The sequence below is a fragment of the Pholcus phalangioides genome, unplaced genomic scaffold (assembly GCF_987345545.1).
Source record: "Pholcus phalangioides strain wild (caught in Gottingen) unplaced genomic scaffold, Ppha-v1.0 ptg000013l_1, whole genome shotgun sequence".
NCBI lineage: Eukaryota > Metazoa > Arthropoda > Arachnida > Araneae > Pholcidae > Pholcus > Pholcus phalangioides.
The window spans coordinates 1,682,775-1,699,985 of record NW_028301606.1 but is presented as its reverse complement, the minus strand read 5'-3'; the positions used below and the strand labels follow the sequence as shown (position 1 = coordinate 1,699,985).

At 40.0% G+C, this 17,211-nt stretch overlaps 2 protein-coding genes across 6 annotated transcripts in view; one reads left to right on the top strand and one right to left on the bottom strand.

Annotated features, from left to right (window-relative positions):
* The window catches only part of LOC149078459 (latrophilin Cirl-like), a 199,881-nt gene that overhangs the window by 89,058 nt on the left and 93,612 nt on the right, over window positions 1–17,211 (bottom strand). The gene's annotated exons all lie outside the window — the stretch shown is intronic.
* LOC149078460 (swi5-dependent recombination DNA repair protein 1 homolog) lies at window positions 4,758–13,828 on the top strand. 2 transcript variants are annotated; one of them, XM_089240490.1, is made up of 2 exons: window positions 4,758–4,907; window positions 13,218–13,828. In XM_089240490.1, exon 2 carries the CDS (start codon window positions 13,247–13,249, stop codon window positions 13,685–13,687), a length of 441 nt encoding a protein of 146 aa, XP_089096616.1. In that variant the 5' UTR covers window positions 4,758–4,907; window positions 13,218–13,246; the 3' UTR covers window positions 13,688–13,828. The 2 variants fall into 2 exon arrangements, with proteins under 2 accessions (XP_089096616.1, XP_089096615.1); XM_089240489.1 differs by having other exon boundaries at window positions 4,760–4,911.

Below are 17,211 nucleotides of genomic sequence, written 5' to 3'. Positions count from 1 at the left end.
ATGTGAGGTCTGTCATACTAACTCAAAATTTCTCTAAAAGGCATTCATTGTGCCCCCCCCCCCTCTAAAGGGGGAACCTGCGTACGCACCTGAACGAATTTGATTGAGGCTATAAACATTTTTACTTTAAATTTCTGTCATGTTGAACGCTTTTTTTCGTGAAATAAATTTCATTCACTGCAATTTACGAAAGCGTTTCATTTCCCATCATTAACGATTTTTTAGTGATTTTCGTTATACGGTCAAATCCCGCTTTAACGAATACTGTAATAGCGAAAATCTCGTTTTAACGAACCTGTTTCTAATTCTCCAGATAAGTTTACATAGGAGAGATGCAAAAAATCTGGAATACTTTTATTACGAAATTTCGTTATAACGAAGTGATTTCTCCGGTCTCTTGGAGTTCATTTCAACGGGATTCGACAGTAATTGGAAACTTCCCTTACATTTGGCATTATTTTTGGCAATAATTAGCGATTGCCTGAATTCAACGTATTCGGGGATCCCAATCTCTCTAGTATTATTCGCGAAGAACTATGGAAACCTATTAAGTGGGTATGTGTACGACTGAAGATGCTACTTGCGTTCTCATTTAAGCAAATTCGATTTCTCATTCGAATTGCCAGCTGCATGTAATTTCATCACTTTAATTTGAAAGCGATTTTTACCAAGGAATTGAGCGGCGTGAAATTTTGCATGAAATCAAAACGCAGCTTCAAGAAACAGATGAGAGTCATGACTAAGACATAAATATATATCCATAGACTTTATTCTCCTCCAAGTACAGAAAGGGTGGAGGGGATCTAAGAGACTGAATCTGTAGCATCAATTGCCTGGGGAGAAAGCTCGTGTAGATAGATATACTTTGTGTAGTAACAAGCCGAAAGGGATTTGTCTGGAGTCGTTACCACGAAAGTGAAGTGTCCTATTGCCTCTACACTTTCTTTTCCCTCGTATCCTTTTTCACTTGGATGCGTGCGATGCACAGCAAGAAATATCGGATAATAAGACATTTATCCTGTGGATGAACGGCGAAAATATATATATAAAAAAAAGAAAAGTTTTCGTGAGCAGAGATATACACACACGAAAAACTGTAGAAAAAAAAAGCTGATTACCGATGAAAGAATTTCATCCGACTCTTCATACAACCACCCGCCATCGATACGCACATGTATATAGCGGCCTTTACACAGACAGCACCATATATCCATCTCGACTACCAATTCCAATGGATGATACTAATCCATCCAACAAAAAAAAAACCTTCTCCACCCTTCTTTTCAGAATCTTGGGGTGTTTTCTAACATTGAAAATCGATATTTCGAGGAGGAGGAGGGTTTTTTTTTTGATGAGGGGATTCGGTAGCACACATTCCAGTCAGTCGATCGTCCTTTTCTTATTCTGCTACTATTCGAAAAAATTTTCTTTTCTTGGGATCGTTTTCTACGAAATCTTTCTCTTCTATGTGTCTCTTACAAGTAGGATTTCCCCTCCTTTTTTTTCGCACACAGTCTATCTAAGGTTACCGCAAATTACCTACAAAACTTGCTTCTCCTTCTTTACAAAATAGAGGAAGTAAGAGATGGGAAGAAAAGCTTTTTATCATCGTGTTTTGTTCGATACGAGACGTATTTCGAGTATCGATATCGACGGAAGAGGTTATCGACGAGATCTGTCGACCCTAGTCTAGCGAGCGTCGAAATGAACTACCAGGAAAAAAGAGCTCGTTCCCTTTTAAGGATGAAATGGTGGAAAAAGCCGCGACATCTAATGATTAGGGGGCGTCGTTTTTTGCTCCACCCGAGATTCCGGATCGGGGAAAAAAGTTCTCAGACAAGAAAACTGAAGCGGTTTTACAAGATTCGAGATTTCCTCTTCTTGAGTCTCAGTCTATCACAGTGTTTCCTAAAGTAGGCTACTAAAGTATCGCCCCACTGCCATTGTCGAGGGGGGCGATAGAAACTACGGGTAGCATAGGATCCTATGGGTTTGCTTGAGTTGGGGGCGATGAGAGAGAAAACATTTCTGAAGAAGGGAGCGATGGAACAGAAAGTTTGGGAAAGTATGGTCTATCACAATGAAATAGCGTTGCGAAACCGGAGTTCCGTGAGACATCGTTAGGCGTTCCGCGAGAAATAGCAATGAATACCAATGCAAATAGTTACCACGACGTTCTAACATTTCCTCTGCACGTTTACAATGCCAGCAGAATAATTGCTATTTAGTTATTCGTCAGCCTATATTTTATGTTGTTCCCTTCCGTTGCTGGATGGCGTTGGTATTTCCTTTGAGGATGTATGGACTGTGAATTTCAAATTTCAGACATATATCGTGAAGATTCGAAATCGTATGTCAGTGTTTCTCAACCGTCGGGCCGTGACATCATTCATACCGGGCCACGACTGATCTGCCGTTTCATTTTCCCCCATTCATTTTCCATTAGTCGTGTAATTGACCGGGCCTCCCACTTACAAAAATAAATGAAACCGGGCCGCGGGCTTCCAAAGGTCAAGAACCACTGGTATAAGTAATGGGGAACCTGAGCGCGTCTGGTTCTTCTGATCCAGGCTCACTTATAGTAATCGTAACGGACATAATTATTTTAATGGCTCTTCTTAAAAGCATTGATCTATTATATTTCTATATATTGATATTTTCCAGGTGATTCCAAGAACTTGTTACGTAACTTCAAAAGCCCTCTCTAGAACGAGGATATTAGAAATTATTTTGGATATGAATATTCTTCCCTATTCCCTAGGTTCACAGGTTCCCTAAAGCCTATGACATGGAAATCATTTAATGCGATCCGCAGAGATATTTTTGTACCGTTATATCTCCTCGTGAATGGGATCTTAAAAAAAATTATTTTGTCCTCATATTTTAACAGTATCTGTTCATTTTTGGATGTAAGTTTCAAAGAGGCTATCTTTCCTAGGCTTCAGTTTCCAGGGATTAAAAAAATTTTTGCGCTCGCAGCAACCTTGCGATTGAGATTAGAATAAAAAATATCTACCGGTTTTACACACTCTGATTTCCAAACAGTTCAGCTGAACCCCAAAATGTCGCATTATACAGATTGAGATCACAATTATCCCGTTCAATATCCAAAGAAATATCTCCCAGTATCTGTTATAACCTTGGGGTATTATTAATCTTTTATATTTCATGGACCCCTTTGTGTCAGTAAGACGCAAACCAAGGATCCCCTTTGCCAATAAAATGAAGCCATGGACCTACTCACAGAATAATATATAGCAAATGATAACGTAAAAAGCAACAATAAATTAATTGTTTTTCATCCAAGCTCACGAACCCTATGAAGGACGTTGGTTATGAGCCACTGCCCTTTCCGATTTCACAATACAATCTTTGGAAAACATTGGTCTGATCACCGCGAAACGAAATTAGAAGTGCAAATCTGTTCAAATCAATGACGTCGAAGCACATAAAGAGCATTTGAAGTTATATAGTGGGTTTTTAAACTCCCAGAGTCCCAATGAGGCCAAAAAGTGCAAATACATTTTTAAAATCATCGCGATATTTTAGCGAAGATTTTTGACCGCTCTTCCAATTCATGACCAAATTGCACAATTTTTTCTTTGGGGTCACTCAAGTATTACGTCAGCATCGAAGGGCGGGGGTGTTTTGGATTTGCTGACTTTTGATGACAAGGGGGGGCAAAGGGGTTTGAAGGTTGCTTACGTCATCAACCACCCCTTTTTGAAGATATGAAATATTCTAAGCTGCTGACAGAGGGAGGGGTCAAAAATGGTTGAAAATCTGCTTACGTAATACTTGAATGGCCCTTTTTATGTATGATAACTGGTTACTTGAATAACATATTTGAGAAGTTCCAAAAAATTGCATATCAATTTAGGTTTGTTTTCCTTTGTAAATTTCCTAATGTACATTTCCAATTTATAAATTGATTAACTCAGTTTAATTAAAATAACTGGTAGTTATAATTTTTAGAAAAATCTCACGTATATCACGTGACAAAAAAAAAAAATTCAAGGAAAACCTTTTTCTTCTATTTTTAAACAATGTATTTCAGTTCATGGTCACGAGGAAAAAAAATTCCAGATCGAAAATCAAGATAAAATTTCCAAAAAAATTTCAAGCTTTAAATATGGTCCGTAATTCCATAAAAAAAACGTCAGTTTTCAACTTCAAAAACACAAAAGGAATATTTATTTTTACGTATAAAACTAGAAGTTTTTCAATTCAAAACTGATCCTCACAATGTGTCTCCGACATCGCTCAAAGCGCAAGTTGGATAAAATGTCGCATAAATAACTCAGTTGTTGTCCATCAAAAAATGTCTTCTCTCTCTCTACGTTGCTACTGTTTTAAGGATGGAAAAAGTTCTATTATTATGCGTTTTCACAAAAAAAATACGATAGCCTGTCTCCCGAGGGGAGTAAAGCCCGTCAAAAACGCGAGCGACACCCGTCTCGAGAAGTTGTCATTGCCATGGGAAGTGAGAAATCCCATCTGCGAAAGGATACTTGAGAAATACACACAACACAAAAAGAATAAAGCAACAACACAATCCTCTCAACTTTTTCTACTAAAAATATAAGGAAACCTGAGGAAAAAACGGAAATGGAAGAGATCGCCGTTTTTGTTTCCTCTCCCAGGAAAAAAACAAAAAATTGTCATCATCCCTTGTGTTGAGATTAAACAAAACTGATTTTTCCATCCGTTTTTTGAAATAGGATCGGATGATATAAGATGACTCTGTCGCTATACCCGAGAGAGTGAGTTGAGTTCAGTTTTTCTATTTCCGTTCAACAGATGGCGCTAATGCATCGCTGAAGTGAAGTTTTTCTCGACGGCCATTATGGATGAACGATTGATGTGAGGAAGGGGAGCTTCTTTGTTGTTCCGTTGTCAGTCTCTTTGTATGTAAGTTATAAGTTATTTCCGTTTTTATTTAAATACGTAGCTGTAGGAATACTTATAAGAGAGTTTTTATACAACGTTTTAAGCTTAAAATACAGTCTACGTCGTCCGTAAATAGCAACTAACCAACTATAACCGTTAATCAAATAATTGGAAATCTCGTGACACGTGCTTTGTATGAATTCCAAAATATCAGATATTGTTTTCAATCTTTCACTGTTTACGTTTTCGAAACTAATTTTCCCAAATTTTCTGTTTCAAAATGAAAAAAATAATATTGTAATTGGGAAACAAGTAAATTCAATAAATCATTTGAAATTTGGGGGAAAAAATTTAAATAAATTTTTTAAATTAAATGTTGGAAGCCATTCGAATTTTCGATTGAAGTCATCATTTATGTCGACAAGCTGAAGATAATGCTTCATGGTATGTTAGCTGGAAAATCGATTGCAACTCTTGGTTCAGTGAGTAATATCGTTGTCGGTTAGGGAACCCGGCGCAGATCAGCATTCGGAACCGGAATGTAAAAATATGCATTTAATTAGATTTCCTGGGGGCGCGGGGTAACGTAATTACGACTTTCCTTTAGAACAGATTGTTCTATCCAGGGCAGATCTATGGACTGATCGGGGTGATAATTCCCTCCTTCCCTCCCCATAGGCGGGGATTGGCTTGGAAGTCTGGGGGGGGGGGGGGGGGGTGTGATGATGATGTCAGCTCATATATACATTTTTACATTAGATCAGTCGACTCCACCTGTGAGACCGTATCACCGTCCATGTCCCTCCCCCAGCAAAATGCAATAATTCATGAAATTTTCGAAATTTATATTTAATAATATTACAACAAATTATTCAAGAAAACTTCGACTAAAAAACTGGTAAAACCGGGGCATTTTTCACAGAAAAGTCGAAAGGGGGGGGGGGTGGAGAACAAACGGGACTGGCAAGGAAAATATGGTCGCCCAGTGCCGAGATTAATTTTTTAGCTATTTGTAAAATCGCCCCTGGTTCCATCGCCCTCTATCTCAAGCTAACTCATAGGATCCTATACCGCTAAACTACACATGCACCTCGTTCATATTCCTCTGACGCATTTCTAACGAATTGGTACACGTTGTAATGTGTGTACACGTGTTGAGAATCTAACGTGAAGTTCGTTTCTGTTTAATGCTTGTTATAGTGCTGCCGTCTATTTTTCGAACTATGGAGTGTAATGATTATTTGCACTATTGTAGGCCTATTATTTGTGGGGAGATTTAAAGGGCAGATCGGCTTGTAGTCGTGCCTCGAATTTGGAAACCACAGAAAGCCAACTAAGGCCGACCACCCCTGTGGTGACGGTGGATTTGAACCCGGGTCCTCGCGAGGTGAGTCCGATGACCACTTGATTACCACAGCGGCTAGGATCCTATACTATACCCGAAGCTTTTATCGCCCCATTTGGGGAACACTGCTTTAGATCCTCAAAAAAGAAAGGCCCCGCATGGGCAAACGGGGTCAGGACCTCAAAAGGATGTTCTGCATATTTACTTACTTTCTCATCTTGTTGATTTGCTTCGCGAAGCTAGCAAGTGCCACAGTTTTACTTCAGAATCACAGTTTTACTGCAAATAATGCAAAGCAATTATGCAGCATAATTGTTAAGTAACAATACTCTGTAACTGTGCCTTAAAGAACTCTATATATAAAGAGAACCCAGAAATTTGTGTTTGCCGCGGGCCCGTACTTAGCGGGAACGGGCCGTAGGGAACGTGAGTCCTCCATGTCTCTCCCTGCTTACGCCCCTGCATTTTCGATTACTTCGCTCCATCTTACCACAATACACGCTATATTTCGATATATCTTGGGAGATATATTGAAACATGGATGTTTTGTTAGATGGAAACCCGTATCCGATCATCGTCAGTTCACACCGTTTGTTTTTAATGCATATTTATAGCAATGCCTATGAGATTATCACGGGGACTCCTCTCATCAAAGCTGAGAGGTGGTGCCCATGCCTTACAGGGACAGGGCACCACCCTGTCCCTAAGAGCCTTCGGAAGTCCAGGGTTACTAATGTTGCAGTCATAGTGGAGCGAGAAGGTAAGAGTTCCAAGAATTACGACTAGAAAGGATAAATATGCGTGGGGTGAAGGAAGAGATGTCCTCAAATAGTAAAAGATATAGAAAAAAATGACCGGATGAGTATAGAAAAAAATGACCGGAAGGGTTCTGCAATGTAAGGGTGTAATTAATAATGATCCCTTCGCATAAGGGGGGTGGGGTGAGAAACGGACCAATTAGCAGATAGCGGAAATCAGCAAACCAAGATGAAAACAAACATGTTCGTTCAACTCCCACACCTCGTTGAGCGGTCCCTTTCCCCTCTTTTGTCTCGCTCCTCGAGTATGTGCGGTGTAGTGTAGAACACAATGTTTTCGTCGCTAGTCTCTAATATGCACTCTTGTACCTCTTGGTCGCCGCACTATGTGAACGGCCTAAGTTAGTAAGGTCTTCCAGTATTTTCCGAGACAGTTTATTCCGAGGGGTGATCGCTCTGCCTTCGTCCTAGATCTGCACCCGCTTCAGAAGCATTGCTCGGACGACAGCCGAAAACTAACGGACCCTCGAATTCGAAACTCTCCGGCCAACAATCTCAATTTGAACACGATCCCTTATTCTTTTTCCGTTTTCATCATCATCATTGCACCTTGCACCATAGGGATTACTTGGGTATTTCTTTTCTTACCTACCTCCCTCCCTCCCTATTCTTTTTTGCTACACATTGCTCCGTCTAACCTCTTCCTATTTTTTAGATTTTTCTCCTTTACCCTCCGCCATTCTTTGCAAAAGTTCTATAATACTGCTACAGTACCACTACAACGCCCTTTGCTGGTCAGCATCACGATTGCGGACCGGCCCAAGAGTTTTTCCTTCCCTCCATCATCTTGTTTTTTTCTTTTGGCCTTGGGCTACAAGCAGATTGATTCCACCGTCTTCTTTTTCTTATACTTCAGTATATATTATTATTATTTTCGCTACAAATCCACTTCGCCGGGAGCTTGGCTTTTTCTTTTTTCGCCCTCGAACGAGAGATTAAGTGAAATAACAGGGATTTGATCCATCGACTTTGGTGGAAGTCACGCAGCAGCAGCAGCAGCAAGAAACGAGCTGCTGCTGCTGGGTGTTTGTTATCAAGTGCTTGTTGTTTAGGCCGAGAGGGATTTCTGTCTCTTTTCTAGAAGGACACAAAACATTGACTGCCGGAAAGGGTAGTGGAGTGGCAAAGCTGATTCCGGAAAGTGGAAACTACCGGGGCTATATAATAAGCTGACCCTGGATCACACGAACAGCCATAACAAAGAAAAAAAAATGTATACAAGTGAATAACGGTAAGGATTATTCGGAATAAAAGTATTGTACATGTTGACCCGTTTTTTTTGTCGAAGTGATTCGGACACACTCATGATGTCATAAAATTGAGTCAAGGGACTTTACGTTGCATCATGAGCTAGGCCCGACTTTGACATGAGGGGATAAGAGGAAAAACAGTAATTAGGAAGACCTCGTGTCACTATGGTCAAAGATATTTTTCATTCTGTGTATGTGAGATTGAAATTTTTATGCTATACAAAAAAATCATTTACCCTGGGCGAATTCCTCAATCGTTCATGCGGAAATCGAGTCTTTATCTTCAGCAAGAGGAGATCCGAAAGTGAGGAATGCCAATTTTTTGGACCTTAACAAGAATATTTTCAGTCAAAAAAGAAATTTTAATTGACTTTTCGACCGGCTCATACTGAACGAGAAGACGGTACAGTCTCTGGGAAACTACCAATAGGAGGGGGTGGATTTCCTAGCTTCATGAGGACCTAGAAGGGGGTGGGCGCAGTACCAGCACCTCCTGAAGATAGAAATTCAGTCCTCGTCTTCAAAGAGTTATCCATAGTCAAGACCAGTTGCCTCGGTAATCGTACGGCAATTCAAACTCCGAAAGCACAACTCCTTTTTTCGTCTTTAGTTGTAGACTGAAATAGAACTTGCGACTGTGCAGCGCCGCAACTAGGCTTAGAGTGTATGGTGCTGGATAAGGAGGAGCACCGAAATGGACAATGACCCTAGCGGGGCGAGGGAAATTTTTTATTTCTGGTTGTGGCCCTGGATGTACCTCCAGTCAATGAATTGAATTAATATGTGGGCTTCGGATAGTCGATCTCGATGCTTCTGCAGCCTAAAATACGGACTTAATTGGGATCTAAAGACAAACTAAACGATTTAGCAGCGGATGTGGCTAGTGGACGTTTCCAAGCCTATCATTTTAAAATAGTGTAAAGAGAAGAATACTGTGTTTCTCAAAGTGTGCGTCGCGGCTCCTACTAGCGTTGCCAACCTTTGTCAGCTTCGTCGTGACGAGCTGGGAAAAAAGATTTGAGTGCTTATTTATGCTTTCAAGAAATTCTTTTATGTGAGAAAATATTTACTATAAATTATCCTGGAGAGCCGCGGATGACAAAAGCTTGAGAGAATCACAATTCTATTTTTCAAAAGCCGCCTGTCCGGAAGTAACTGAAATAGTAGTGAGCATTTTTATAAAAATGTATGGGAGAAAATTTTGTACTAGGGAAATTGGTTTCATGGATGGTGAAAAACACCCACCTTCAGGCTCATAAGGAAGGTGTTATGTCGGCTTCAAGAATAATACAGTATACAGTCCGACTAATTTAGCATCTCCGATTGAAACAAGTTCCTGGATTCAAAACTAGGATTCATCCATCTTCCCTCACCATATTACGAACACTGCTGTGACTATGCCGGGGCAACCGGGATTCGACCCAGGTGTGGTAACTAGAAACATCCGGGATCCCTAAAATGGTACAGCACTGCTTGTGAACCGAAATTCAAGAAATATATCTTTCCTCGACAACACAAAGTTTCTAAATAAGATGCCTTTCAGAATAACCACACGATAACATTGGCAACTTGATCCGCATAGTTTCGTTGTGTTTTCTCTTCCTCCAAAATGTGTAAAATCCATCGTCATTATCGAACGACGCGCAGCCCTTTCTCTCAAGATCCATATTAGGCGGCGGAGATCGAAAACGGCACCTAAATACGCGGCTTTTACACGTTTCCCGAACCTAACTAACTAGTTGAGCCGCGCAAGCAATCAGACTTCATTTGCATACGGCTGCTGGGACGGGGGAAAGGGTGAATAGTATTAATATGGACGGCTGTACTAAAAGGGAGAACAGTCGCTTCCTAGCGCGTGTGCGAATGTGAAATTCAGGGGTGGTGGGGGGGTCCGCAAAGGATTCGGTAGGAAATGGTGTCTACAATACTTCTCCACGCTCTCACACACAACCTCCATTTTACTCCACGGTGCGAATACTTAATGAACTGTTCCGCAGTTTCGGCAGCGGCTGAAACGCGCGACGATAAACTGCTGCGCTAATCGGTACCGACTTTAACGAAGAGTAGTAGTAGTGGTGGTAGTAGTTGTTGTTGAACTGCTACCGGAGTGTCGTTTCCCTTGAAGTTACGAAAAGCACAAATTAGGAAAAGTTATAGCAAAGGAGAATTTTCGGAGCAAATTCCTTTCTAAAACGACGGTTGTTAGCTGCCTCCACTGAAACGTCTTTCAAGCAGACATCTTCAATGAGTTGCTCGCGAGCACTGATGTGCTCACTGAAACACCCAGGAATGCTTATGCTTAACATTGTGCTCGAAAAGTCTTGATCGAGTCAACTGACACCCTCAAGTAATTTGCACTCAATGATCAGCAGGGTTTGACAAATAAATGGCGTCAGATCGCCATGGCGAGTAAAAAATCGGCACTGGTACCTAAATTTTTTCTTCAATTACTATATGAAAGTGTATGAATGACACAAAATTTTCTGATTTCACGAGAGTGTCCCCTTAGGAAAGAAGAGGATTTTAAGTCCCGTAAAAATCGGGAAAAAAAATTATTTAGGACCATTTTTCTATAGCAAAAAAATTATGCTTTTCTCTTAAGAAATTATAGCCTATTTTTTCGATTTGCCAAGTCCATCTTGATAATGAACATTTGTCAAATTTAACACGTAATGTGGTCTATACAGAGCTACAACTATGAACGAAAATTTACGCTGTCGCCCGGGGGGGGGGGGGCGGTATTCATTTAACTGCCCCACCTTCGAAATTTTTAACGGAAAAGGGGTAAACTCTAGGTGCCTTGGTCTAGCGCCCGGGGCACCAGACCCTCTACCCTCCTCTTGTTGTGGCCCTCTGGGTCTTGTGTTTTTTTTTCTCCCCAATGATGGACATTCGAAACACAATGAGCCTCTGCTCTAAACGCGGGACAAAAATCTGGATCGGAATCCAGATATCTGATGACAACACTGCAAGAAAACTTCCTCTCACGTCACTTCCAGTGACTGTCTCATCACGACAGTCACCTTTTGCCACCAGTTCCTATTAAACCGGGACATCTGATTTCAAACGTCTGGACAGAAACAACCGCGCCCAAGCTGCTATTTAGACTCACCTGCACAGAGCCAAAAGCAGGTGTTATTAGCTGCTAGGTGGCGTATATATTTGGGAAAAAGAGCCTTTTTTTATCAAGATTTTATTCAAACTGAAACGGCTAAGGCCGGTATTACACTATAAAAGTTCAATAAAAATTCATTTATAAAACTTTAAAAATGTAGCTAATAAGCACATGTTACATTCGAGTGAACTTATCCGCCTATTGGTTGCGTTTTTCAAGTTTTATAAACGAAATTTTATCAAACTTTTATAGTGCAATGCCGGCCTAAGCCACCAAGGTGAGAAAGGCTTAGCGGAATGATCGCCGTTCACCCACCATCAAAATTTGTGACGTGAAACTTCAATATTCATGTTCGGTGTTTCTCAGAAAACTGTCCTTCCAGAGGGGTGATCCCTGATTACAGGTGAAATAATTTGCGAAGAAACATTCCAGAGACCAGCAAAAATTGGTTTCATAAATCAGTTGTCTATGACCACCGATATTTAGTGGTTTTGGGCAATGGGCTTAACATTCTGCGCGAAAGGGTATATTTTAAATTTTTCCAAGAAAAGCGGAATCGTTTACGTTAATAACAAATTTTACGGGAAAAGGCGTTGATGTTCGTTGCACAGAAATCTTAAACATGAACGGGAAAATTAAAATTTGACATGATACTGCCAGTCCAATGTTTCTTCGATCAATCGGTAATCCAAAAATATAACCGAGTGACGTGCGTGATGACTAGCAAACCCCCAGAAGAGCCTCTCTAATGAATATAATGAGTGATTGATCAATATCCAGAGGTTTATGCATTTTTCATGAGTTGTAATAAACTGGAAATCGGAAGTATTGTTTTTCCCCCTTCTCCGAAATCGAATCTTTAAGCGTGTTTAGCTCCAGATAATTCATTTTTGGATCGAAAACTGCCTACAAAATTTAATATAATGGTAGATATTAATAGCTATTGGTTTCATTTCTTCTCCCTATTAAAAAAATATAATTATTACAGCATGTTTTAGCTACCTCCTCTTCGGTAATCTTTGTTGAAGATAGTATATTAGTCGACCTGAATCTATTTTTTCATCATGTTTATGAGATCGAAGGCAAGGAAAGCAAGTTGAGGGAAACACTAGCAGCATTGCTGATCTCGTTCCACATGCAAGAAAGAGGCGGAAAGCCACATCATGCACGCATGTTTCGCCGTCAAACTAATATTATTTCAAACACACATATGCAAATGAGTCCTAGATATTTATTTGCACGAATATTCGTTAAGCACAGACGAAAACCGCGGATTTTTATTTTTAGAATTTGAATTGGTAGAGAAACTCCTATAATCGTTTGACCGATCCAAAATACAGTTATAGTTAGACCAAAAATATGAATTGATGAATACTCATACACTGGATGATCATGGAAGTTACTGAAAATTATGGAATTCGAACTCGTCAACAGAAAAATGATAAACATGGCTTCAAAAGGAGATCACCCCCCCCCCCCCCCGTTTGGTGGTAAGCGGATTTGCACCGGTGACGTCTGCGTCTGTTCGCCGAATCGCACATCGTTCTTGTTATTTGCGTTTCTCGATAACCCGCTATTTTCTTATCGGATCTAGCAAGGAGCGAAGCACGTGTTAGAGTGCGTTTAGTACATCTTGGAAACTGTTCTTTTGGGTGTAACTTCCTCTGATTTTTCGGAAAATAGCTTTTTAAAATTGCCATGATTCGATGAATACGGTACACTGCGAATGTTATGTATATCTTCTAAAATTTTAAAATAATTTGTTAATGAAAATTTCATAATTTTCTCAATTTTTACAGCATAAATACGAGGCAACTAGTCTTGGAATATGGAGTCTCATTCAACGACTGGGGAAGCGTCGAGCGAAGGAGAGCAGAGGAAAGACCCAGAACATGAAAGCACGTCTTTGGACGTTGGTAGTCCATTGACCAGGCGAGGGAATCATCTTCCGAAGTCCATCGAAGAGATAGACAAATGCAATGACTGTGCAGAGCTGACAGAAATGCTGGAAGCGCTGAAACGAGAGATAGCGAAGAAAGAAGAACAGCTGAGGGAGCTGAAGCTAGTCCAGCACTACAGGACTGAAAACGAACCGGAACGCTTTCAGGAACTGATCGACAAGTGGCGTAAAGTGGCGCAACAAGCAATATTGAAGCTGCACAGCAGGGCTCCTGAACCGAAACCTAGCCTGACCGAACTCATCAATCAAATGCACATCGATCACGAACTGGTCAAGTATAATGCCGATGAAGAAGATTTCGTCGAGTGAGGATAATGATACTAAGCTCTGCCGAACTATTTTCACGAAAAATGTAACTGAAATCGTCTGTTTTGTATTTACCGTGTCAAACGTGATGTTGGTCTCAAAAATTGTTAAGTGTTCAATAAAATATGCCAATATTTTCAAATATCTGGGGTTTACGATTTATTTTTAGGGATTGAATACGAATTAAAACGCTTGAGCACAATAGAAACCCATCACATGATGAATGGGTGCTCATAGATTCTAAGCTTATCCTAGATTCATACTTCGGTTTAAAATGTATAGGAAATTTCACATGGATTTTAACACGTTTTATATAGTGAACTACCGAATTGTAAAGTATCAAAAGCGGGGTCGAATTCAACGCTTTCCCATTTATGATCCTTATTCCTGTGAGATTGGGTACAAACAGATTCTTTCATCGCTGGTCACAATCACTGACGGAGCACAAAAGGGTCAGAATCAATGCAACAGGCTGGATTAGTGGCCATTGTGTTAGTCCGATCCCGATGCGACGATTTCCGTGGAAATTAGGTCGAGCAACTACCAATTTCCGCCCACTGTTCGTGGAATCTCGTATCCGAAACGGAATATACAACCATAAGCTAAGCCCATGCACACAACAGGCGGGAACCCAATTATATATGATTGGATTCCGTCGTTCGAATAGTTTGCTTCTGTTTATGCATACCATATATCAGCTTACGGTGAAACTAGTCTATAGTGCTCCTCCAGGGAATGGTTTATGAAACTTCTATAGACAGCGTTAGAATCTCTCTATATCTAAACTTCATAAAGTATTACCCCCGCCAAAAAAGAAATTAGTTGAAAATCTGGTGATCTTTTTGCGACTGACGTATGTTCGAGGAAAAATGTAATTTTTCTGAAGGAGGATAGAGGAAAAAAAAAAACCGTCGGAAGAATGAGGCTGAACGTCGTCTTTCCAGGAAATGCATAAAGGTATAGAATGTCGAGCTTTTGTTGCGAAAAAGGGGGGCGTTTGAGCCGAAAATTTAAAAGGTACTTTACGATGCCCAAAATTAAAGGGACTACAAAAGACGATGCATCCATAAACATGGATGTAAGTCTTGATAAGAGCCTCGCTAACTCCGTCCTTGACATGATGTGAGAAGGGAGGAGATGGAATCTTTGGGACACATAAGATGGAAGCTGTTTTTCTACTACTTCATACTTGGGTCTACAGAAGAGGGAGATGGGCCGAGCTCTCTTTTATTATATATAAAGAGATATTGCTTGTGAATTTTTTTTTTCTTTCTTCATTCTCTTTCTGGAGAAAATAGTCTTTTTTTTTTCAAGATCCTTCTCTTTAAAAGAAAGGAAAAAGAAGTGAGACAGAGGCTTGAGTTATAACACAGTCGTTAAAGGTTCCCTTTTCTTACTCTACAAGGATATGTTTCAAGACTATTCCCACTATATAACGGAACGAGAAAATTTCTTGCGTTGTTTTTGCCCTTTTTTTCCTTCTTATTATACTTCCTCCCTTTTCAAGAAACTACTTGACTGATCAGGAATTTGCTGATCGTGTTAGATTTCGAAAGAAGGAAAAAGAAAAATCCGTTTTGAAAGCATTAAAATCAATCACGCGGATTCTGAAATATTCACTTCCAGAAAGGATACGAGTGAGTAAATAGGACCTTCAAATTCTGTACATGATCATGAATGGAATAAACGTAGTTGCATCAAAATATCAATAGCTCTCTCCATGTTGGGAAAGTCTCGTTCTCACCACAGAAAAGAATTAAGTTCTTATCTAACGATCTACAACGATTCATATACAGTTAAAACCTCTCTTTTGCTGACACCGGCGGGACAAAAAAATTCGTTCGTAAAACCGGAGTGACCGTTAATCGGGGGTTTTAAATGCATACTTTTATCCTACAAGGGGGAAATTATTATTTGGCCGTAAGAGAGGGATGACCGCATCTGAGGGGTGTCCGTTAAGAGGGGTTTTACCGTGTCGTCTTATTTGCGACCGAAACCGCAGGGGGAAGCTAAAGGACAATGATGGGGAGAGATCTAGGTCTTTCCTTACCGTTATACAAATACAAATACAACGCCACAACAGGCAAATTGCCCAACGAGGTGGCTGACTTAAGAACATCATGGATCCCCTACCTACTACTGCTGCTACCCCACACATGCACCCCCCCCCCAAAACCCCCCAACGAATCGGTAAATGCGGGAATGTGCGTGTACGTGTAGTGCAACCTGACGTATAGTTTGTTTCTGTGTAATGCTTGTTATGTGTAGTGCTGTCATCTGCCCCCAGTTTTTTACTAACTATGAGTGTTATGGTTGAATGATTTACCGTTGTAGGACTGTTGCTCTCTGTGGCGAGACTTTTTAACGGGGAGATCGGCTCGCATTTGCGCCTTGAAGTTGGGAACCACAGAAAACCAACTTCAGCCGACCACCACTGTGGGGTTCGAACCCGGATCCTCGCATCACGAGTCCGGCACTATAACCAGTTCTCAGGCGTTTTCGTGTTGGCCTTTGACCTATGGACATCTGCAAATTTCCCTTTTCAGCAAGTACAGGAAATGATGAAGAATGAATCACAGTACGTGCAACAGTTCAAAATTTTGTATTTCAAATCAGTTTAAAAATTTATTTAAAAAAAGTTAGAAGGGAAGTTTGTTTGGGAAGAGGAATGGATGGGCCCGAGATACACACGTGCTTTAAAAATAAATAAATAAAAACTACATCTTGATTTTTTTACTGCAGATTTTATGTCACTCTTCTCGTATAATCTATAGCTTTTCTTTTTCCTGATTTAAAATAGAATATTTTCAAAAATTGCATAATAAAAACAAATTTTTAAACATATAATAGATGACGCATAAATTCAAGTTGAAAAATCAACTTTTTTTTTAACAAGAATGTGGTCCATAACACCTTTAGAAATTTATATTTCATTATTGGTGCAAAATGATAAATTTTGTGCAAAAAATGTGCAAAAATAACTTGCAAAATGCAGATTAGGAAATGTAATCTACAAACTTGCTCGAGAGCACCGTGAGGGTTTTACTGGAGTACCAAAGAGTACTCGAGGACTTTTCCCGATTTTTGCATTCGTGATCAGTTACGAGTACGAAAATTCCCTATGGTATCGTTTTCAGTCGAACCACTGTTTAAGGGACTCGGAATAAGATACCTCTATTTAAGAGACAGGTGTATTGAACCATGTCCCTTTGGATAAGAACTCATTTACATCTAAATAATAAATAAAATGTCTGGTCTGGTGGTAGAGTCCCTTATCGAGAGGTTCCAATGTATATAAATTAATCCTTTGTTTATGTTGCACTCGATGATTCTTGTTGATTCGAATTTGAGCAATATATCAGAATTTAGTACAAGTGCTCACTGCTTATGAGATGATAGACATTATTATATTTATAGCATCATACACTGCCTGGACACTTAGTTTCCTCAATCTCAATTAAGTATTAAAGCACCGCGTTAATTTGTCTACAAATTGAGTGCAGTTTGAACAATACCTTGTGCGTAAG